Source organism: Macrotis lagotis, chromosome 1 (genome assembly GCF_037893015.1).
Source record: "Macrotis lagotis isolate mMagLag1 chromosome 1, bilby.v1.9.chrom.fasta, whole genome shotgun sequence".
In the NCBI taxonomy this organism is placed as follows: Eukaryota; Metazoa; Chordata; class Mammalia; order Peramelemorphia; family Peramelidae; genus Macrotis; species Macrotis lagotis.
This window is the reverse complement of record NC_133658.1, coordinates 751,250,528-751,275,484: the sequence shown is the minus strand read 5'-3', so window position 1 is coordinate 751,275,484 and position 24,957 is coordinate 751,250,528. Positions and strand designations below refer to the sequence as shown.

Genomic DNA, 24,957 nt, shown 5'->3' with positions numbered 1-24,957 from the left:
AAAGGAGAGGAATGTGATCAGATTAGCAATTTAAGAATATCAACTTGACAATATAGTAGAGGATGAATAAGAGGCAAGGATACCAATCAGGGTAATGCAATATTCCATGTATAAAGAGATGAGGAACTATACAAGAGTAGTGGCAAATTCAGAGAAGAGAAGGGTATGTATACATGAGATGTTCTAAAGACAGAAAGTCAAGAAGCAACAACAGATTCAATATGGATAGCACAAAGTAGAAGACTAAGTGACTGAAAGGATGGCCATTAAGAGGGAGATGAAATAAAGTAGGGTGAGATTTAAGATAAGAAGACTAACCTGAAGAATATTGCAGAGATCACAAAGTTCAGAAAAACTCTCTGCAATCTAGGTCTTTCCAATAGATACCTGCATCTTTGAAATGAAATGCATTCAAGTGTTATTCAAACTATGAACAGTAGAGAGCAGCAGTTCCAAATGGAAATATTAATGAAATGAAGAACAAATTCTAATACAAAAACCTGGTCATTAAGTTTACTTCCTTTATATAGGCAAATAGTATAAATTCTTTAAGCCATCTGGATTCCTCATACAGAGATCTGAAACCAATACAATAAGTCTACAAAGATAAAAATGAGTGTTCACATTTCTCTAAGGAAGGAAGTAGGGATGGTTTCAAGGATGATTAAGAGGATGAATAAAGAAAATTAGAAAGCACAATAAACTTGTAAATTCTTTAAAAGAACTTGTTCATTAAACTAACAAAGTCTAAGTAGTATCTATACTGAAAAAATGAGTCTTTTGAAATATTCAAGTAGTCATAACATTTATACATTTAATAGAATTTCCTTTTGACATTAATCTTTTCATTAAGCAAGTTTTATTTTTATTTCTAGCTATGACACTACCTTCTTTGGAAAATGCTTCTACAAAGGGTTTCTACTGCTCTAATTTATAAATGATGTCTATCTTTTTCTTTAATACCTTTAAAAATAATACAAATTTACTAAAAAAAAGTACAAATTTAATGAAATATACAAACATAAATTAGACTTGCTTTATATCATTTAAATAAATGAGTTTCAATGCTTTTTAGTCATTTCCTATGTAAATATCAGAATTCTTTGTCTACTCATTTTCACTTTTGTACAGTTATAGTATATATACTATATAGTATATATTATATAATCTGCTATCATGTTTGGTTTGTTTTAATCTTCACATTAATTCATGAATTATTTAGTTACCTAATAATCTCTGGAGGAAATGTTCATCCTTACTAATAATCGAAGAGATAAAATTAAAACAACCCTTAAGTACTTCTCTACCATCCACCAAATGGATAAAAATGGCTACATATGATAACATTCATGATTGACAAGGACATGGATAACTCATTCATCATTCCTGGAATTGAAATCTAATACAACTTCTTTTGGAAATTAATCTAGTAAAGTGAAATAAAAGTTACAAAATAATCATACCCTTAATTTGATCATTTCATTGTTGAGACTGCACCCAAAATATTATTTTTTAAAAAATATTTTCAAAGATTTTTAAAATAGTTTTATTCCTATCTGGAAGAACCCTAAATGTACAACACAAGAGGAATGGTCAAATAAATTATGAAATGCTAATATTATAATGAAAATAAGGTTAATAAGTATAAAGAATATAAAGTTTATAATTATACAATTATAAATGTAAATAGTTAGAAATCTAATTTAATTCACATAAAGTTCATAATTATATATAGTAAATGTTCCATAACTTTTTGATGAACTGCCTTGGACAGGCTAAAGTACATTTCATAGTTTAGATTTAATTGCCATGCGCTCAATTTTCAGAGTTCTCAACATAAAGATGTTCAATATGTTCTGTAATGCGGTTATTTTGATCTAAAAATAAGCACTCATATATATGATATATATATAATATATTAAAGTTCTTTATTTTAATAATCTACCATTCTAGATCATAGTAGAGATAAGTATAGCATATGGGGAAATAGTGTTACAGCAATGAGTTGATTTTAACAAGAGACAAATGTGGAATGAGATCAGTCAACAAAATTTATTAATTATCCACTTTGTGAATAACATTGCACTGAAAGAGGAAACTCATCTTCCTTTTTTTTTATCTCTAGTATGCTGGGACTATAATCAGAGACCAGAGTTCAAATCTGTCCTTAGATACTTACTACATGTATGACCCAGGCAAGTCACTTAATCTCTTCCCACCTCAATGTCCTCAACTGAAAAACCACACCTACCTCAGAGATGTGAAAATGAAGTGAGTCTTGTAACAGTACAACACAGTGCCTGGAACATAGGGGGAATTATAAAAATGTTTTCTTCCTTTCATTTTCTGTCATTTTCTCTAGATGCCTTAATTTGAAGTAAGGATGGTCAGTATAGAGGAGGAAAATGACACTCTGACTCATACTCCCAAGTCTAAGAGCAATTCAAATTTTCATTTATACTGTAACTTGGTGGATGGATACTTGATTAGTTAAGTCATTTTTCCCCAATATTCAATAAAAGCCACATACTACCTTCTTCCTGTTTTATCTTCCCTCAGAATTACAATCCTAAGAACTCTTTACATTTGTTTCTTAAGAATAGACCTATGGAAAGATAGGTCTGTTGAAGAATGCATTTCAAACATAAAAGGAGTGAAATCCCCAACAATATAAAACCTTGTACTAACACCCCAATTGTGGAATCATCAAAAAGGTGAAAAAGCTGACAAGTATCAAAGATGATTAGTATCAAAGGAGTCCAATGTGATCATTCTTAGGTTTAACTGTCTCTCATGGAGCCAAACATCTCCAAGTTCTTGCTCTAATTGCGAACTCTATAGAACTAGAATTCACTAGAATTGGATTGGGTGGTGGGTGTGGCTTCCTGCTGGGTTCCTGAGTTCTGGATCTTCAAAGTGATTGTTTCCCTTATAGTTTCAATAAATTTGGGCTGCTAGTATATAGAAATTCAAAGATTCAATTTTCATCTCCAAGCAGATGACTCTTAAATTTATATATCCAACCCAAATCTTTCTTCTAACAACTATCCTCAAATCATCTGCCTATCAGAAATCTTGAGTTGCCTATCTCATAAACATCGCAAACAATATAGTATGGACTTCATGTTGCAAATGGACTACAGAAATTATATTCTCATTCTTTTTTCACTCTCTTTCTACTTTAATGCATTCTCTGTTCAACTCTCAAAATGATCTTCCTAAAAAACAAATCTGACATAAATCACTTTCTCCTACTCAATGAACTTCAAAGATTCCCTATTATTCCCAGTTAAATATAAAATACCAATTGTATTTAACACCCTTCACAATCTGGTCTCTCACCCCACCTTCCCAATATTCCATAATCCAGTTAACATAGTTACACCATTCTAGAAACCTTCTCAATGAACTAACAAAGAATAAAAAAGAAAAAAAAGTTCAGTAAAATCTAACCAATCCACTCAAAAGTTTATCATTATATGTAGTGTTCCAACCCAAGAATATTTAGAGTAAAAAGAACTGCCTGTCAGTGGCTGAAGACTCTTGGTAGATGAAAAAATATTCCCTCAGTTCACTCAAGTCTCTCAATCTACTCTATGTTGGAGATACTATAGAGAGACCCTTGAGGATCTCTTCCCTCCAAGGAAATAGCTAAGATAAGACATAATGAGAAATTCTTCTCAGATTAACCTACAAAATAGATAACTGGACCGTGAGAAATAAAAAGCTTTCCAAATAGTAAAACATGAACAATTCAGATTTTCTTTATATAGAGGAATTAGAATGAAGTTTATCTTTCCTGCCATACTCCTTTTTTTTAACAAATCATTTTTAATCAAAACTTCTACTAGATTAACAACTACAATTACTGTCTTTATAAGTACAGGATAAGCATTTATTAAGCATTTGCAATGTGACCAGGCAGTATACTAAGTAAGCACCATGAATACAAATGCAAGCAAAAAGAAAAACTGACCCTGTCTCTTAAGCAGAGGAGGCTGCTCTGGAAAAAGAAATCTGGTGATTCAAGCATGGAACCCAGAAAGAGAGATTACAATTGATCCAGGCCCTTTCTTAAAAATGGAAGTTCCAATTGAAATCAACCATAAAGAGGAAGGGGCCATAGTGGCATTGAAATTTTTTTTTTAATTTCAACTTCTCCAAATTTTAAATAAATATTATGGTCATAAAAGGATTAGATTGGCCATTATGAAAAGAGAAGCAGCCTATTCAAAGAACAACAAACATTCTGCCTCATATGTAGGTTTGTTCTATAAGCAATAAGCTATTCTTGTAATCCTTGATTCTCTGTTTAATTTTAAGAGCCAAGCAGAAGAAGTGTCTTTCCGGTTAAAAAAAAAAAGCTGCTAAGAAATTATGGGGCCCAGAATCTGGTGAATAAAGCATCATAGCTCAGAAAGGAACAAAGGAATAAACACGACTTGAATAAGAACTTCTTTAAAAATGAAGGTGTGAGGAGTAGTGAGATGGCACAATGGCAAAATGGCTATAGGGGAGACTGTATAGTCAAGATTTCCTAAATTCAATCTGACTTAAAACACTCAATAGCAGGGTGACCCTGGGCAAGTCACTTAGAGCTCCAATTTGTCTCACCAAAAAGAAAAAAGTTCCAAACAACTTAAACAGCTAAGAAATATTCAATAGTCAAAACTCTGTTAAGGAAATAAAATAATTTTTATTTTCAATGCTACATCAATCCACCAATAACAAAATTCACTTTGAAAGACACAAGACTCAGAATATCAAAGGGAAACAATTAAATGCAGAGAGGGGAAAGAGGCTATAGTACTTCCATACCTCAAACTACATTAGAAAGTAGTAATCATAAAAAAACTTGTGGCAATGGATTAAAAAATAGAGATAAATCAATGGAATAAATTAGACAAGAGAGAATCAGAAATAATGAAATTCAATAGTTCAATGTTTGCTAAAGTAGAAAAATAAATTATTTAGGGAAAAAACCTCTTATTTGATAAAATGATGAAATTAGGCTTAGATTAACACAATGTTTCAAAATACATTCTAAATAGACATTTAATCTTAATTTAAAAGATTATATTAAATAAAAATTATTAGAATATCATATACCTCTCACAGATATGAGTTGGAGACACTTTTTTTAATTTCTTTTTATTTAAGGCAATGGGGTTAAGTGAATTGCCCAACACAGCTAAGGTAATTTTTTTTAAGTGTCCAAGGACGAATTTGAACTCAAGTCCTCCTGACTCCAGGGTCAGTGCTCTAGCAAATGTGCTACCTAGCTGACCCGGGAGATAAATATTCTCAACCAAACATGAGAAAAGAAGCAATAATAAAAGATAAAACAGATTACTTGAAACTGAAAAACTTCTGCACAAACAAAATTAACATACCTAGAATATAAGGTAAAAAATAAATGGGGAAAATAAATTATCTAATAAAATTTTAGAGTTTAAGATATTTTAATTTATATATAAACAATAAATATATTTAAGAATAATACCTATTTCCCAGTTCTCAAAAGATAAATTACAAAGAATTCATAACCACATGAAAATATGCTCTAAATCATATGAGAAACAATCCTGAGGTTTCATCCCATTCTGCAAATTGGTAAAAGCAAAAAAAAAAAAAAAAAAAAAACAGAAAAAAGTTGTAAGAGAGACTGATGAATGAATGATAGGTAAAATAATACACTGTTGGAACAGTGAAAAGGTACAAACATTGGGAAAGAAATATGTAATTATGTAAATGACAGAACTAAAATGTTCATTCCCTTTGACCAGACTCATTCCTGGGTTTATGCCCTTAAGAAGTCATAGTTAACGTCTTCCTATACACCAAAACATTCATAACTTCATTTTTGTGATGGTTAAAAACTGGAAACAAAGCAGATGTCCATCAAATTGTAGTTTAGAACTGTGATAGAATATTGTTCTAAGAAATTATATGAGTGCTAAATACAGAAATTCACATAAAATACTGTATTAACTAATACAAAGTAAAGCAAGCAGAGACAAGAAAACAATAGAAAAACAATAGCTACAACAATTTAAACAGAAAGAAATACACACTAAAAATTCAAAAGTAATATAAGAAAATTCTAAAAACATGAAGACATGAAAGAATACCCCCAAATCACTTTTTGTGATGGAAAGTCCATAGATGCTACATATTTGACATGTTTTTGGACTTTTTCAATACATTAGTTGTACTGATCTTTTCCCCCTCTTTAAAAAACACTATTTGCTACAATGGGATGAGTCTCTGGGAGGGGGAAAGACTAAAATACTGAGGATAACTATGTTGTCAGAGATAATAAAAACATTTTTAAAAAGAAAGTTCTAGTAGGAATTGGCCAATCAAGAGATTGCCAAGCTAAGGGCTCTTTCAGAATGAGGTCACAGGAACTAAGGGATGTTCAAGGCGAAAAGACTTCTGTGGCAACAAATCAGAGGGTATTCTTCAAACTAGTTTTATTACTATGAAAGATCTTGATGACCTGAACCACTCTATCCAAAGAAGCTGAGACAAGGCTTTCTGCCATATACACTTCACATACAGATCTTGCCACCTACTCTACCTGTGTGATGGCTGTCCCCCCAGCTATGCCCCTTCTTTTGAGAACAAAAATTAAATCAATACTACCATTGCACCCAGAAAAAGGATGTCAAGGAGACTAGGTGGCACAATGGATAGAACACCGGCCCTGGAGTCAGGGGTACCTGAGTTCAAATCCGGCCTCAGACACTAAATAATTACCTAACTGTGTGGCCTTGGGCAAGTCACTTAACCCCATTTGCCTTGCAAAAACCTAAAAGAAAAAAATTTCCAGTTAGAAAGAGGATGTCAATCAGGTGGACCTTGGAAGCACCACCCACCATTTTTATGATTCTCCAAATCAAAACTCCCTTCCTTGGACAACTGTACCCTTATATGTACTGTTTCTAATTGTTAGCATATGGACTTCTTGAGGGTAGGATTTCTGCACATGTGTGTACACATGTATATTTGTACCTCTGTGTACATATGCATGTGCATATGTGTGCAAGGGTGTGTGTGCCTAACATCTGCCTCAATGGCGAGCACATGGTAAGCATTTCATAAGTGTTTTTTCATCCATTCGTTCAGATTTTTCTCTACCCATTCATCAGAATTCAGTTTTTAATTCCTGATGATTTGCAATGTTTTATATTTATGTTAACAATAATATTAATAAATATAATAATATAGTTTATCAAGCATGATGTATTTAACTTTTATGTTTTATACATAATTAATCTATAAAAATTCTTCTAATCATAATTTATATTATAGTTAGCCATTCAGTAGTGTCAGTTAGGAAAGAAACAACTTTTCTGTAATGAAAGTTTGTGGGCAATGCATCTACCAATAAAGCCAACATGAAATTTTAACAATATCCATTGTACTTAACTAGAAATAAGTTTTTAGAATAATGACAAAATGTTGACATCAAACTGTGGCAAAATGACATGAGAACTTAATTGCAAGAGCTATCTAACTTCTAACACCAAAACTAAAAATACAAAATATCTAAGCCTTTAGAAACAATTTTCCCAATAAACTCCAATGCAATCTAATAATATGGTGATCTACAATGCAATGAGTAGGGGCAGCTAGGTGGCACAGTAGATAGAGCAGTGGCCCTGGAGTCAGAAGGACTTGAGTTCAAATGTGACCTCAAACACTTAATAATTTACTAGCTGTGTGACTTGGGCAAGTCACTTAAGCCCATTGCCTTAAATAAGTAAAATTAAAAAATTAAAAAAAAAAAAAACAGTGTAATGAGTGGTCTGAGGAAACAGTTCTATAGTTCATATAATATAACACAGTGCTCACAATGGTATATAAATAATTTTCATAATCAAAATTAACTGATTCACTCAAGAGAAAAAGCTGCTATGTCTGGCAGTCAAAATAAAATGTACCATGGAAAGGGGGGTTTTGTGACTCTTTGTCAAAGAGTCCATGTCTCCCTGTTCCCAAAAAAATACACTTTGATGCCTCTAATTCTGGTAGTAAAGTCTGTATTTCTCCTCCCGTCTGTGGTTAAACTGGCTGAGAAAATCAGCCACAAAGGGTCAGTTAACAGACATAAGGAGACAAAACACAATCCCTGCTGTCAAGGAGGCCACATTTCAATGGGGAACACAATATGCACATAACTATGAACAGGATAAAATGGAACCAATCGGTAGAAAAGGAACTAGGATTAAGAGGGAAAAGGAAAGGCTTTCTGCAAAGGATCAGCTGTCAGCTGGAATCCAAGGGAAGCTGGGATTGAGAGGAGAGGCCTCTCATGTTTGGATGCAGCTGGTGAGAGAGCCTGGAGGCAAGAGTCTCAGTATTTTGTTTAAGTTGGAGCAAGGAAGACAGCATTACTAAATCACAGAGAAGTGCACGGGGGAGGGAAGAATGACTGTTGGTCATTCTGTGTTTTCAAAGAGCAACAGTGACATCACAGGGTGATGTCTTGACTTACAAGAATTGGGTAAGTGAGGCAGAGTTGCACAAAGCTGTTAGTCTCACTCTCTGAGAGTCATTAAAGTTCAGTGAATAGACAAAAATCAAGATGACTGTTTTGGCTATGACCCAGGATGTCTACTCAAACTCCAAGCACTCCATAGGGCCTGCTTCAGTGACCTTCGTGGTCATTTGGAACAAACTGTTCTCATCCTCCTGTTCCACTGGGGTAAGTCATTTTCACCTGTTGAGGTAGACATTCCCTTAACACACTGATAGATTTGCTGGTTACAGTGTCCAGGGAGGAACAGCATCTCTGGTGTGAGAGCTTGACAAGTTCTTTTCAGAGCTGCTCATCTACTTTTGGTGTCTGTCTTTCACCCAACTCCCACCTGTAACTGTAAATAAATACAAAAGAGAAGAGACATACAGAGAAAGAGACACAGACATAACTCAACCACTTTCTCCTTTCATGTAATAAATTTCTTATATTTTGGATTTTTAGAATATTACCACTAAGATCAATTTCCTCATCATATTAAGGTTTACCAAGGTCCACCAATATTTGTGTGACATATTAAAAAGATAAATATCATTTTAATAACAAAATGATAATATTACTTGACATAACATTCACAAAAATAATCAACTGGTTTAAAACTTTGTTGTTGTTCAGTCATGACTCTATGGACTCCAATACACCAATTAGATACATCAATATGACCATGGAATTTTCTTGGCAAATATAGTGGAGAGATTGGCTATTTCCTCTTCCACTGAATCAAAGCAAACAAAGGTTAATGGACTTTTCCAGGGTCATACAAGTAGTGTCAGAAACTAGATAGGAACTCAGGTTTTCCTGACTCCAGGCCCAGTGTTCTATACGCTGAACCACCTAGCTGCCTCAGACTAGATATTAAATATTACAGATACACATGAATTAGAAGAGAAAATCATCAAAATTTAGTATAGTAAAACCTTATCAAAAGTTATTATCTTTCTTGAAAATTTTACATCATTGAAATAGATACAAATAGAAAGTTGATAATTTCTTATGAAATCAAAACTTCTTAGTAAAATACTATTTCATTGGGGCAGTTAATGGTAGAGGAATGAGTTTATAACTATACTATTTCATTGGGGCAGTTAATGGTAGAGGAATGAGTTTATAACTGGTAGATATATCCCTAAATAGAAAATTTGCCTAGATGACGGAACACTACTGTTAATATAAGTAAGAAATTTAAGGAATGCCGGTGTTTAAAGAGTGAAAAGAAAAGTTAGTGAAGCTTAGACTATAAGATCAGAGAGATAAGAAGACAATATTGGGTTATGAAAGGCAAAGTCAGAAACCATATCAAGAAGGTAGAATTGTTTAACAGTATCAAATGGATGAAAAAGAAAGCATAATTATCAATGGAGCAAGGTCTTAAGAGGAGAAAGGGATGAAAAAGAAGAGATCAAGAATTAAAAGTAGAGATAAACCTTATGAAGAAGAAAGGCAATTTCATGGTAAGGAAAATACATATATAAGAGCTCAAATAATTTCAATAAAAGGATAATGTGATAATCTGCTGAAAGGGCAAAAGAGGGAGAAAGTGGATACCAGGGAATAAAAAGATTTGGAATAAATGATGTTGGGAATATGAGACAGAGAGTCAGTATGAGAAAAACACTGATAAGAAGGAATAAGGCTCAAGTTAGAACGATATTCTAACATTCAAATAATATTCAGCTTTATTCCAGCATCATCAATGTGGTTTAGAGGGACAAATAAACTATACCCTATATACTCAAATAAATATATACATACATATAAAAGGATACTGTATGAGTGTACATGCATATTTTCACACTCATGTATACCTATGTATACATATACATGCAGATATACTGTTGCGTTATACATATATGTACTATTAAGACTCCATAGACAGTGGGGGGGGGGGGAATTATGAAACATGACAGTCTCCAATATAAAGAAATTTACATCTAAGTCACTAGAGAACATATAGAGGTAACATTTAATAGAAGTGTGAAATTGTGCAATGAGGACTGAACTAAAGTTTTTTTTTTCAGCCCAAGGAAGACTATGTGAAGGAGGTAGGATCTAAGCTGAGAAATGAAGAAAATGCATCGTTCTGACAGTCCAAAATGAGGAAAGAATGCATTCCAAGTATAGAGGACAATAGCTCAACTTTAAACAACATTCTAATTTTATTTTAATACATGGATAAATAATGTTAAAGATGGTTAGAGGGGCAGTTAGGTGGCACAGTGAACAGAACACCAGCCCTGGAGTCAGCAGTACCTGAGTTCAAATCCAGCCTCAGACACTTAATAATTACCTAGCTGGGTGACCTTGGGCAAGCCACTTAACCCCACTGCCTTGCAAAAATGGTTAGAACACTGGAGCACTACTGATGTGAAGGGTATTCCAAAACAGAATACATGATCTATATGTTATCTTAGAGATAACAGTAAAATACTCGAGTTATTTGCATGCAAGTAACTTAATTAACTTGAGCAATAACAGCATTGAGTCAGAGAGGGAATCAATAATAAATAATGGCAAAAAAGGTCAAGGATAAGGACTGTCAGTTCTACAATAGGAGATGTGGGGAGTCACATTTCTCCAAAATATTTGAGCCCCCCCACTACAGGAATTATGCACCAGATATTATATATATATACATGAATCACAATTAAATCCAGAAAAGAATCATCTACAGAATTCCTGACCAGATAAAATCATTTTTGAATTAACAACACAGAATTCTAATAATGATAAAAAAAATAGTTACATGATAACATCACTATTTAAAATGAATAGAAAAGTTGTACATGCTAGATTGGCAGTTTTCTATAGTCATCTTTTTTCTATTCTATCTTGTTATGGGAATGACACCATTCAATACCCTACAAGTCTCCAACAGACTAGATAAGATAGATGCAGAAGCACAAAGGCCAACAGACTCTCACAGCACCCAGACCATCACCAATAGTCCTGTTTCATATCAAATCAGGCCATTGTGTGGAATGGTTCTGGAAAAAGCAAGTGAGAAGCATGTCTTGCAAAACAATTGTGCAAATCATGCCAAATTAATTTGGTTGGCATGGTCGTCTTCAAAATCAAGGAACAACTAACAATAAAGCTAAAGGAAATACAATGTCCTGTGACAATCACAGTGGGGGGGGGGGGGGGTCTCTCTCTCTAAGTCACTACAGGCAAGATTCTTGCCAGTCTCCTCCTATCAATAGATTTATTCTTTACCTGGAAGATGCTCATCTACCTGAGAAGCAGTGTGGCTTCAGGAAGAATTGGGAAATGGTAGATACAGTATTTTGCTAACATTACCAGGAAAAATGTCAAGAGCCTAAGAGAGGTTCAAAACCCAGCATTTGTAGATCTAACTAAAGTCTTTGGTATTATCAGTCATGAAGGCTAATAATGGAAAATTATTTTGGTTGCTTTAAGAAGTTCATCAGGGGGGCGGAGCCAATTTGGCAACAAGAGTGGATCCTGTCATAGGCGCTCTCTCATAAAATCTTCGAAACTAAGAACTCTAAATTTTCGAAAGACAGAACCCACAAAGGGACGTAATGAGGCAGTTCTACTCAAGGTAACCTGGATAAGAGCAGAAAGGCTCTAATCCTCAGGACTGTCTGGCGGCCCATCAGAGGGGTGGCCCGCCTGAGCAAAAGAGCTTCAGCCTCCCAGAGGCAGCCCCAGGGCTCTGGGAGCTGCAGTGGGGGAGTTTCCTGAGCTATGCCCCCAGGAGCACCAGGCACAACTTGGGGGAACAGCAGGGGGACCTTTCCCAGAGTGAGCACTTGAAGCCCAGCCCTCAGGGCACACAGCAAGCAGCTTGGCCACCCCAGCCCAGATCCAGGAAACAAGCAGGCAGAGCCCATAAGCAGGAGCCCCCAGGGCATGGGCCCATTGAAATTAGGGAGGGGGAGTGAAGAGAGACAGCAGAGCTCTGTCCCCTGCCCCTGGAAAAGGACTCTGGGGCTCTGACCACATTCAGATCCTGATCACAAGCTAGCCCCCCCGCCATGGAACACTAGGGCCCCCCCAACCTCAGCCCCATGGCAGAGGGGGGCGCTTATGGTCATTCACAGACCAGGAGGGAGGACAGAGCCTCACACACACTGAGACCCTTGTGGGAGTGTCCCAAAAGCTCAGGAAGCACCACAAAAACAGGTTAAGGTTGGGAAAATGAGCAAGCAGAGAAACAAGAGGAAGACCATTGAGAAATATTTTGCATATGAGCCCAAGAAGGATCAAAATACTCAGTCTGAAGATGAGGAAGCACAAGCTCCTGCATCTAAAGACTCCAAGAAAAACAGATATTGAGCTCAGGCTATGACAGAGCTCAAAAAAGACTTTGCTGAAGAAAATAGCATACTAAAAACCAGCTTAGGTCAAATGGATAAAACAGTTCAAAAAGTTATTGTGGAGAAGAATGCTTTAAAAAACAAAATTGGCCAGATGGGAAAAGAGATAAGAAAACTCTCCAAGGAAAACAAATGCTTCAGACAAAGAATAGAACTCAGGGAGATCGATGAATTTGAGAAATCAGGACTCAATACTTCAAAACCAAAAGAATGAAAAATAAGAAGGAAAATGTATAACATTGAAAAAGCAACTGGTATGGAAAACATTTAGGAAAGATAATTTAAAAATTATTGGAATACCTAAAAGTCATGATCAGGCAAAAAGCCTTGACATCACTTTCAAAGAATTACTACAGGAAAATTGCCCGGATATCTTAGAAGCAGAGGGCAAAATAGAAATGGAGAGAATCCACCGATTCCCCCAAGAAAGAGATCCCAAAACACCAACCCCTAGGAATATTATAGCCAAGTTCCAGAACTCTCAAGTCAAAGAGAAAATATTACAAGCAGCCAGAAGGACACAGTTCAAATATCGTGGAGCTGTAGTCCGGATCACACAGGACTTAGCAGCAACTACAATGGAAGCTCGTAGGGCTTGGAATATAATATACTGGAAGGCAAAAGAGCTTAGAATGCAACCGAGAATCAACTACCCAGCAAAACTGAATGTCCTCTTCCAGGGAAAAAGATGGACTTTCAATGAACCAGAGAAATTTCAAATGTTCCTCTTGGAATGGCCAGAGCCGAACAGAAGGTTTGATCTTCAAATACAGAAGTCAGGTGAAGCACAGAGATTGGAGGAGAAGGGGAAAATATGAGGGACTTAATGATGATGAACTGCATGTATTCCTGCATAGAAAAATGACACTGACAATACTCATATGAACCTTCTCAGTTAATAGAGAAGGTAGAAGGAACTTTTATAGTTGAAGTACAGGAGAAAGCTGAATTCAAAGATAAAATATGGTGTAAAAATGGAGGTAGTCAATAGAAAAAAAAGGAAATGTAATGGGAAAAAGAAAAAGGAGAGGGGGGAATAGGCCAAGATATTTCATATAATAAGATTTTTCTTTATTACAATGAGCTATTGCAATGATATGGAAGGAAGGAAGGCAAGGGGGAATGAGGGAATCTTTGCTCTCATCAGAGGTGGCTAGGAGAGGAAACAGCATATATACTCAATGGGGTATAGGCATCTGGAGAAAGAAGGGGGGGCAGGGGGGGATGTGAATGATGGACTAGAGGATGGACCACGGGGGGGAGAGTGGTCAGATATAAAACATTTTCTTTTTTACTTCTTGCAAGCAGCTGGGTTTGGAAGGCCTGTCCAGGACCATGGGGCCAGGTGGATGCTGGGCCTAAGGGGTGGTAGGGGGGCTCGGGGCCTCTTGGCCCCAGGGCCAGGCCACTCAGCTACCCTACAGCAGAGTCAGAGTGAAAGGAGAGAGAAAATATAGTACATGGTAGTGGAGAAATACGAAAGGAGGGAGTTGCAATCAGCAATGGCAACAGTGGAAAAATATGGAAGTAACTTTTGTGATGGACTTATCATAAAGAATGTGATCCACCCGTGACAGAGTTGTTGGTGTTAGAACAAAGACTGAGGCACATTTTTTATTATTATTATTATTTGAGGTGGGGTGCAGGGCAAATGGGGCTGGGTGGCCTGCCTGGGGCCACATAGCAGGGTGATTGTTGGGTGTCTGAGGACAGATTTGGACCCGAGTGCTCCTGGCTCAAGGGCCAGTGCTCTGTCCGCCACCCAGCCACCCTTAGTATTATTACTATTTTATTTTATTTGGGGTCTTTTTTTCTTTTTTTGGTTTTTGCAGGGCAGTGGGGTTGGGGTGGCTTGCATGTCACACGGCTGGGTGATTGTTGGGTGTATGGGGTCAGATATGGGCTCGGGTACTCCTGGCTCCAGGGCTGGTGCTCTGTCCATTGTGCCACCTGGCCATACCTACAATTATTACTATTATTTTTTTAATTTTAATTTTTTTTCTCTCCCCTTTACTTTATCACTCAAGTGAGTCTATATTTTGGGGGGAGGGGGTATTTTGTTTACAAGAATATTTTATTAATGTAATAAAAAAATTACTTGTACAAAATGAGAATAAATAAATATTAAATATAAAAAAGAACAAATAACCTACAAATCTAGTCCTATAAGGGGCTAAAGGAGAAGAATGAATTGTGAACACAACAGAGAATGACTTATAAGCATTCTGATGAAAATAATGAGTTAAAATATATGTATTACAAATATACTCAATAAACAATAATAGGATTAAAAAAAAGTTCATCAGTTCATCAGTATTGTACATCAATTTCATGATGCCATGCTTGGCCGGGTTCTGGATAGTAGACAATGCTCTCATGTTTTCCCATTCAGAAATGAAGCAAGGCTGTGAAATTAATGACATTTTCAGTCATGTTGTGAAATAATTTCAATAAGGACAAACTCATCATCAAGGTCAGCCACCAAATATATGATAAACTCATCAACTTGAAAAGGCTACAAGATACAAGGTAGAGGGAACAAAATTTTGTGTTTGCAAATGACTGTGCCACTGAAACCAAGATGTCACAAATTATGGATTAATTCTCTACTGTTTGTGCTAAATTTGGCCGAAAAATTAACTCCAAGAAAATTCAAGTGCTCCATCATGCAGCACCATACAATCCAGGCATGGAACCATCAATTTCAGCAAAGAGAGACATTGTGAATACCATGGATAAGTTCACTCACCTTGGCACTTTGCTTTCCAGGGATGTACACATTGATAATGAGGTTGACACACGTATTATCAGAGCTAATTCAGTGTTTGGGGAGGCTCCAAAGAAAAGCATGGGAAAGAAGGTCTCAAGAGTCATTGTGATGGTCTCGTTGCTGTATGTCTATGAAACCTGAACTATACACCAGCGCCATGCCAGTTAATTGAATTATTTCCATTTGAATTGCCTGAGGAAGATTCTGAAGATTACCTGGCAGGAAAACACACCAGACCCTGAAGTCCTTTCTCAAACTAAACTGCCAAGCATTCAAACTCGAATTCTGAGAGTACAGCTCTGATGGGTTAGCCATGCTGTTCAAATGCCAAAGCACTCACATGGTGGTCATAAAAAGCAATACAAGAAGACTCTCTTAAGAATTTTGGAACTGATTATGCAACATGGGAAACACTGGCACAAGACTGACCAGAATGACATCAGAGAGGGTGGCTCTCTGAACAAAGCAGAGTTGCAGAAGAAGCTCAAAAGAAAACTCAAGATATGTAAATATATGCTCATATGTCTATTTGTGTCTGATCTATGGTAGAGCATTCCAAGATTGTATTGATCTGATCAGTCACAGTCAGACATAATGGAATGTAACTCTAACATAGTGTGTCATTTTGGTCCTCTTCAAAAACAAAGGATAACCCTACAATTACACACCCCATATATATATAATAGCTAGTAATTGTATAATTGAAATAAAATCATCCAATAATTTTGGCCCCCAAAGGTAGAAGGGATGGGGGGAGTAAATGTCCCATAGTTTTGAAACTCCTCTGCTTAAAAACATCAGATTTTAAGTTTCTGTTATAGCCATGAGAAACAAATAATGAAACACAACTCATTGATTTCTTCAGGACCTAACTTGTGCTAAGCATTGGAAATACAAAGAAAGGTTAAAAAGTCTCTGCTCTCCAGGTACTCACATACTAATAAGGAAAACTATATGCAAACCACCAAGTTCGAGCAGCAAATAGGAAACAACTATGTATAAGAGATATACAAGATACACTAGAGATAATCAACAGAGGTAAGGTAATTAGAATTTTGGGGAGTAGGGAAAGGCTTAATTTAGAAGTTTAGATTTTAGTTGGGAAGACTAAAGATTATGAACAGTACTGCTCTTAAGACATTAAAATTAATAGAGAATGAAAACAGATTAAAGAAATCCTGATGAAAGACTTAACAAAGCAAAGTCATTCCAGTGTGTATTTAACAATAAAACGAGCTCAGACAAATTACATATACAATTAAATATAAAGCAAGATTCTCTTGACCTAAGCATTTGCGATTCTAATGACAAGGATCCAGGAGAAAGGCCAAACTGAAGAGGGATTCCTAATGAAGGACAAGATATTCCAGCCACTCCTTTTTGTAAATGAAACCACTGCTACACCATTACAGAGCTGTCTGAACCTTCTATACTGGGGGAAAAAAAAAGCTGTATGAAAAATGTTTATTGCCGAAGCAATGACATGAACTTAAGATATACAATGCCTAGAGTTTATTAATCTCTATCTACTAAAGAAGCATTGTGAAGAGCAAGTTGTGGTCCAGGAAACCAGTAAGGAGGAGGAGAAGAGCTTCTTGAAATGCCTTGAGGAAACTATTTCATTCATGCCAATAATTAAACATTAAGAAAAACAATTAGCATAATTAATCATATAAAAAAATAAAAACAACCAAAATGACATGATTTAGATCAATAGCTGCTGGAAAAAAAACTTTAAGAAAGCACACAAATTCATGCCAAAAAATCTGACAAAAGAGACAAAAGATATCTGAACATGAAAAGTATCTAAAATTAAAAGATAAAATTATTATCAATGGAGAAATGGAGCAATGGAGAAGCTTCCCAACAAAATTTTTATTAACAATAGTTCAAGAAATATCAATATCAATAAGAGCAGAGAAATTTAAAATATACCAATAAAGAGAAGATAGTCATCTTTACTTGCTAATAATATAATGATTTTCTTTAAAAATCCACAACAACAGTAAAGAAATTCATTGAGCCAATGACTTCAGGAACATAACAGGACATAGCATCAAAATCATCAGCATTTCTTTAAGGAAATGAAAAAATCTAGGAAGATATAATAGAAGTTCCATTTTTAAGAAACTACAAAGTATATAAAATACAGGGGAGTCAATCTACTAAAACCACTTAAAATAGATACAATTATAAAATATCTCTCAAAGAAATAAAAGATGAGTGATTGCTCATAGCAGAACCATATAAGTATAATAAAATGAATTAGTAAACTAAATTAATATACACATTTAGCATCATACAAATCATTAATAACAATGCTAGATAAAAATCAAAATAAAATTCATTCAGAGGAACAAAAACATCTAAAATAATGGAGAAAATAAAGGGGGAGAGTAGGAATATTTAGCATATTTCTTTACCTTAAATTATAATATAAAGTAAAAATTATCTGCCAATGGCCTCTTCTAAAATGTACAATAGAACAGATTATTTAAAAACTTTCAGAAAAAATTTGAACTCAGCAACCTTGACTTTGTTAAGCCAGAAAACATAAGCTACTAGACAAAGAATCATTAAGAAAAACTTAAATATAGTTTGGCAATAATATAAACTATATCATATACTGAAAGAAAATATAGAAAATAGTTTCGGCAGGCTTTGACTGGCATCTTATACCATCTATCACTAGCTAAAAATGGACATATAATCTGAATATTACAAGTTATACCATAAAAAAAAAAATCAGAAGAAAATTAAACCAGGTACCTTAAACAAGTATAGTTGGGAAACAATCTTAACCAAATAAGGAAAGTAGGTAATCATAAAAGATAAATTTAATTTATATAAAACTGAAAAGGTTTTGCTGGTTGTTGGTGGATTTGTGAACTGATCCAAACTTTTTGTAGAACAATGTGGAATTATGCCCAAAGGACAACAAAATTGTGCATACACTTTGATCTAGCAATATAACTACTAGGTCTTTACCCCAAAGAGATCACAAAAAAAGAAAAAGAAAAAAAGAGTCAAAAACCCACATGTACAAAAATATTTAGAGTAGCTCTCTTCAAGTTGGCAAAGAATTGGAAATCAAAGGGATGCCCGTCAATTGGAGAATGGCTGAACAAACCATGCTTTACGAATGTGACAGATTACTACTATTGTTCTGTAAGAAATCATGAGGAATGGGACTTTAGAAAAACATTGAAAGACTTGCATGTACTTATGTCGCATGAAGTAAGCAAAACCAGAAGAACACTGAAAAAACTAAAAGCAACAATGTGTGATGATCAACTATGATGAATTTGCTCATCTCAGCAATACAATAACCAAAGACAATATTAAGGGACTCATGATAGAAAATACCATCCGCATCTAGAGAAGGAACTATGGAGTCTGAATGCACAACAATAATTACCATTTTCAATTTTTAAAAGTTTTTATAAAGGGCTTTTTTCCTCTCATTTTTTCCTTTTTGATTCGATTCTTCTTTTATAAAATGATTAATATGTGTTTAACCTATATAACCTATATTAGATTACTTTCTGTCAGGAGGTGGGGGGGAAATGAAGGGAGGCAAGGAGAAAAATGTGAAACTTAAAAACTAACAAAAAAAATTGTTGAAAACTATCTTTGCATGTAATTGGAAAAACAAATGAATAAAACTGAAAAAAATGCTTTTTCAGGAAAAAAATCAATGTGAACAAGATAAGGAAAGTGGTCAGTTGTGAGAAGATAGGAGATGATTTATATAAATATCTGCTCAGTGTCTATAACCAAGATATATATGAAAATAAAATAATAATAAATGACCAGAAGTTATTCTGCAAAGGATAAAGAATCAAGGGACACAAAAAATCTTCAAAAGGAGAATTACAAAGTATATAAAAGACTTCTCCAATTCACTATTAACTAAAGAAACATACCTTAAAAAAAGAAACTGAAATTTCCTCATACCTAGTAAAATGGCAAAAATAACAAAAGTCTGGGAAACATGTTGGAGAAGCTGTAGGAAGTCAGGCAATTAAATATACTGCAAAGCATTACAACCATGGTGGAAAGTAACTGCTTAGTATGCTAAGAATGTAACTTCAAGAACTCACCAGTAAATCCAAAATTTGGACATTATTATGCTAGAACTCTTTATAACAGAAAAAACCTGGGAACAAAGTTGGGCAACAGCTAAACAACCAGTGATACAAGAATGGAAAATGATGCAAGGTAAAGTAAGCAAAACCAGGGAAACAATTAACACATTGACTACAACAATGTAAATTGGAATTGTAAAGAACCACAATGGTGGGGATGTGTTAATTTAAGACATTTTAAGCTAGAGATGCCTGTGGAACAAATAGCAGTATACAGTTAATCATGTGATATTTTGGCTCAAAACAAGGAATAATTCTGGATATATTCATGTGAATGTTATCTTCAGACATAATAGTTGAACCCACGAGAGCTGATGAAATCTTCAAGAAAAAGAGCATTAAAAAGAACCAAGGTAAGGAGTTAGCGATCCAAGGGTGCCCTTATCTGAGGAAGTCATGATTATGGTTTCATTTCTTTCATGATTTTTCTTTACTATAAGCAAAATTCACTGAGTTGGCAGTAAAGTGCATCTAGCAATTACTATGAAACAAAAGGCATCAATAAAATTTATTTTAGAAAATATTCACTCAAAACAAAAAAAAGATAAAGGGTAAAAAAAAAAATACCACAGAAAACCTTTTGCTTATGGCCTAGCAGTATCTCAGAGGCTTTGCAAGAGGAAGATAGGGGGAAAAAAAAAAAAAAGATCAGATTTCTAATTGTCAGAAACACTGGCTACATTTTTAAACTGCCTACTTAACCAACTTTAAAATTCAGTCATCTATAATCCTGAATTCTTTGCACTTTCAAGTGACCTTTCATATGCCTCTTTGTACTCTACAGTGTTTTATTATTATCCAATATCCTGCAGCAACATGGCTTTAAATAGATTCAGTGACCTAATAGAATATTCTATGGCCTAAATATCTACAACCTTCATTTAAATTATTACCAAAAAGTTCTTAGAAAATATAATATGCCCAAAATGTCACCATAAATCCTAACAGAATTGCTAGAAATAATGTTACTTTTTAAAATAAATTAAATAAAATTAATGTTACTTTTAAAAATAAATTAAATAAATTAAACAAAATAAATTAAAATTCACTGATGGATTACATTTAATTGATAACTGCCATTTCTTGGGACTATATTGACAAGGATACAATCCACTATTTTTTTGGAATATAGTATGTATTTTTGTATCTGAAATTTATTGAAGATCAACTAATGTTAATAAACAATATAATTAAAAAAGGAAAGCTTAATACCTTGATTCTTCCAAATCTTGTGAATATCATCATTAATAGATTTGTCAATATAATGGAAATATGAGATGAATGAGAATAAGAATCAAGGATGATCTCAAGGATGAAATCTAAATGGACAAGAAAATCATACAGTCTGACAGTTATGGGGAAATTTAATTGTACAAATAAGAAAAGTAAAGGTGAGAGACATTAAGCGTCTTGACCATGGTCACACATAAATTAAATGTGAGAGGTTTGGCGCAAATGCAGGTAGAGAAACAGGTTCATACCAATACACTGCCTTACCATTGCACTAAGGGCTTCTTCCCAGTCAGGTCGCTCCCGGGGATGAACGTTCCTATGGAGTTCTGGTACAAAATCATCCTCTTCTGAATGTACTGAGGACTTCATCTTTCTAGGTGTCAATAAAGAAAACAAAAGCTCTTAAAAAGCAATATTCCACTTTTAATTACTTCATTTCAAAGACAATCTACATTTGCAGTGTGAGAAGTGATGAGCATAACAAAGGAAAGCAAAGTTCTGTCAGCCATACTCTCACTGGCACCCACACTCTAAAAGGGAAGATTCCTTCTTCACCTTAAGATTTCCTAGTCTCCTTTATTTGGGGGGGGGGGGGGCAGTTGAAAGGCAGTAGGATTGTGACTTGCCCAAGGTCACACAGCTAGGTAATCATTAAGAGTCTGAGGTCACGTTTGAACTCGGGTCCTCCTGACTCTAGGGCTGGAGCTCTTGTCCATTGTGCCACCTAGCTGCTCCCCAATCTCCTCTAAACCTGTTTAATCCATAAACCCATCCATGAGTGCCTCACTCCATCTTGCTCCCCCTCCAAAATTTATTTTTTCTGTACATATTTGTATGTAACCATGCAAATGAGTTCTATTCTCCACTTCAGTAAATGAATGAATGAGCATTAAATGCTTTATATGTGTATATACATATATATGTGTGTGTGTATTTATATATATTTTCCAAAGTACTGTTTTATTGATGATATAAATAAAAATGTAATACAGTTCCTATTTTGAAAGTGTTTATATTCTAAGACAAAACATACAACAGAATTGACCTTTAAGTCATATGGCTGCAAGTTTGCAGTTCTAATTATGATTCCTGCAATTGAATATTAAAATTGGTTTGCTATAACTCCAGCGATACTAGCCAAAGGGGGGGAGGGGATAGAGCTTAGAATGGATATTGTAACTTAGCTGGATCATGATGGGAATAAAAGTTGATACAAAACAATCAGACAAATGAATAATCTTAATAGAATCATCCTTCCCCTAATGAGAAGGAATCATATTTTCTCATTTAATAAATCTTAGGCCCAGAACAGGTGAAATAAGTAAAATCCATTCACAGAATTTTAGAAATTGAAGATTACATAGTCCGTATCACTAATTTTTTATACAAATAAGAAAACAAGTCACAAGAGTGATTTTCCCAAGGGTACAGTAATTCAATAGCAGAATAACATCTTGAATCCAAGTATTCTGAGTCTATAGTTAAGTGCTTTTTCCCTTACATCATGAACTCTATCCAGAATTAAACCTACCTACCCATTTTCAATATGCTATATTTCTTGCAAAGGTCCATTTATTCAGAATTTCTTCCATTGCAGAGGACAATGTTCTAATTTTACCAAGAATCTCTGTTTTACAGGTGGCTATGTAGCACAGTGGATAGAGCACCAGCCTTGGAGTCAGGAGTACCTGGGTTCAAATCCAAGCTCAGACACTTAATAATTACCTAGCTGTGTGGCCATTGCCTTGAAAAATCTTTAAAAAAAAAAAAAAAGAATCTGTTTTATACCAAGATGAAATCTATAAATGCCAAGAGAATGTTGTGTAATATTAATGAGCTACAATTAGATTGATTTAAAAAAAACAAAAATGGAAACAATTACAGAAAACTTTCTGAAGGATCAGAAGTGAAATATTTTTAAATGCATCTTTGCCCTCATCAAAACTAATTAAGAGAAAGGAAAATAATTCAGCCCCTGCTCATTTCTATATGTTCCACCCAGATCTGCAAAGTACAAACATAAATTAGATGTTATATACTAAAGCAGGGGCAAGAAAACAAAACTAACATCAACAATACACTGGGAAAATAAGGAGCATCAAAACTAGAATCAGAAGATCTGGAACAAAATGCTATGTCTGCAACACACTATCTGGGTGACTAGAGACAACAACTTTAACTTTTATAGGTTCCAAATTTTTCAACTGTAAAAACAAGGAACCTGGAGAAGACGACTTCTAAGATTCTTTCCTGCTCTATGAGCCCTCTGCTCCATATTTTAAGAATGAAAGTTTAACTTCATTCAAATTTGGTTCCTTACATGGAGATAACAAATATTTGGTTCATTTGATTTGGGCATTTACAGTTTATTTAAGTGAAATTAAAATGCAGTTTAATATATTGTAATGTTATGCTCTATGGTTGCTGAGTTTATTTTTTTTAAAGATAACTTGGTATACTTGGCCAACTTACTTGGAGGTAGTAATCCAATAAGAAAAATAATTAATTTATCCCCTGAAACAAAGGATATTTGTTAGGTTTTTTTCCCCTAGATTATGATTATATCTATAGTTCCTAAAAGTCTTTAGAGGACACATTTTAAAATAAAGATATCACAGTATAATGTGTAGTAAAGTTTTTCATTTGATAACAGAATTTTCTGAAATGTCACTGGTGTCTGGAGACTGCTCAAAGAAGGCAAAATCTTAGAACTGGGTTATCAGTTAAACATCCCTCTGGAATTTTTTTTGGCAGGGCACCAGATTTTAACAGTTGCTGTTTCATAAAGTTCTAGTAATTAGGGCCATAGATTTACAGTGTCCTTTCACAAAACCACTGAATCTAAAAGCTACAAAATACTTCAGTCATCAGTCCATAAATATCCAAGGGCTTACAGAGCACCAGATAGGTTGCATGGCACTTGGGAATATGCTCCCAAGGAACTCAAAATCAAAGGTGACAGACAACAATCAAGATATTCAGACCAAGGAATAACTAAGAGATGGATACCACTAGAATTCAGAAAGGTTGAAAAAAGTTTCCTGTGCAAGACAGGTTTCAGATGAGACATAAAACAAGCCAGGAAAATCAATAAGCAGTGAGGTAAGAAGGGAGATCATTCCAAGCAAGGGAGGCAGTTGGAGAAAATGTCCAAACATAAGACTTTTGCTCCTGGAAAAGAAAAATCATTTTCACTGGAAGGAAGCATACATTACGGAGGGTCTGTTGCTGTTATTTTTCTGTTGTGTTCAACTCTTCCTGATCTCATCTTAGGGTTTTTTCTTAGTGAACACACTTGGAATGGTTTGCCATTTTCTTCTCCAGTTCGTTTTACACATGAAGAACTGAGGCAAACAGTTAAGTGACTTACCCAGGAAGGTAAAATGACTAAAAAAGTAACAGGGGTACTTTTATTTTTAAATAAAATATCTAATGGGTTTTTCATGGCTCATTCTCCTTCTGCTTCTAAAGCTGTAGATTCGCTAAAAAACTTCAGATTTGGTTTTGGTTGCCTCCCATATACCTTGGTTTTCTTTCGTAATAACTTTTTTTGCTTTTAATTTTTGCAAGGCAACAGGATTAAGTAACTTGCCCAGGGTCACACAGTTAACTAAGTATTATATATCTGAGGCTAGATTTGAACTCAGGGCCTCCTGACTATAGGACCAATGCTGTATTCACTGTGACACCTAGTCATCCCCAAAACAACTATTGTTGTATTATGAAATTCTAATAATTTCAGATATTAACAGGAAAAAAGTCTAGTGGCACGGAACACGTATTTATTAGAACTAGGCATTTGTAAGTTAGAAATGGTCTTTTACTTATGTCTCTTGTTAAAGAGTTAGTACTCAGTTCTCTTGATAATGCCACCTCAATAGGCAAAGTACTATTCTTAAAAATAATACTAATAAAAATAAC

The 24,957-nt window shown here is 34.7% G+C and overlaps 1 protein-coding gene across 15 annotated transcripts in view; it reads right to left on the bottom strand.

The window, feature by feature from the left end:
- ARHGAP32 (Rho GTPase activating protein 32) overlaps positions 1-24,957 on the bottom strand; it is a 380,058-nt gene that overhangs the window by 222,853 nt on the left and 132,248 nt on the right. For 13 of the 15 annotated variants that reach the window (XM_074216323.1, XM_074216331.1, XM_074216324.1 and 10 more), the window contains one exon: positions 21,301-21,409. In XM_074216323.1, the coding sequence (XP_074072424.1) occupies positions 21,301-21,409 (109 nt within the window). Of the gene's footprint in view, positions 1-318; positions 784-21,300; positions 21,410-22,571; positions 22,791-24,957 lie in introns of those variants that run through there. The other 2 variants (XM_074216329.1, XM_074216333.1) reach the window with 2 other exon arrangements.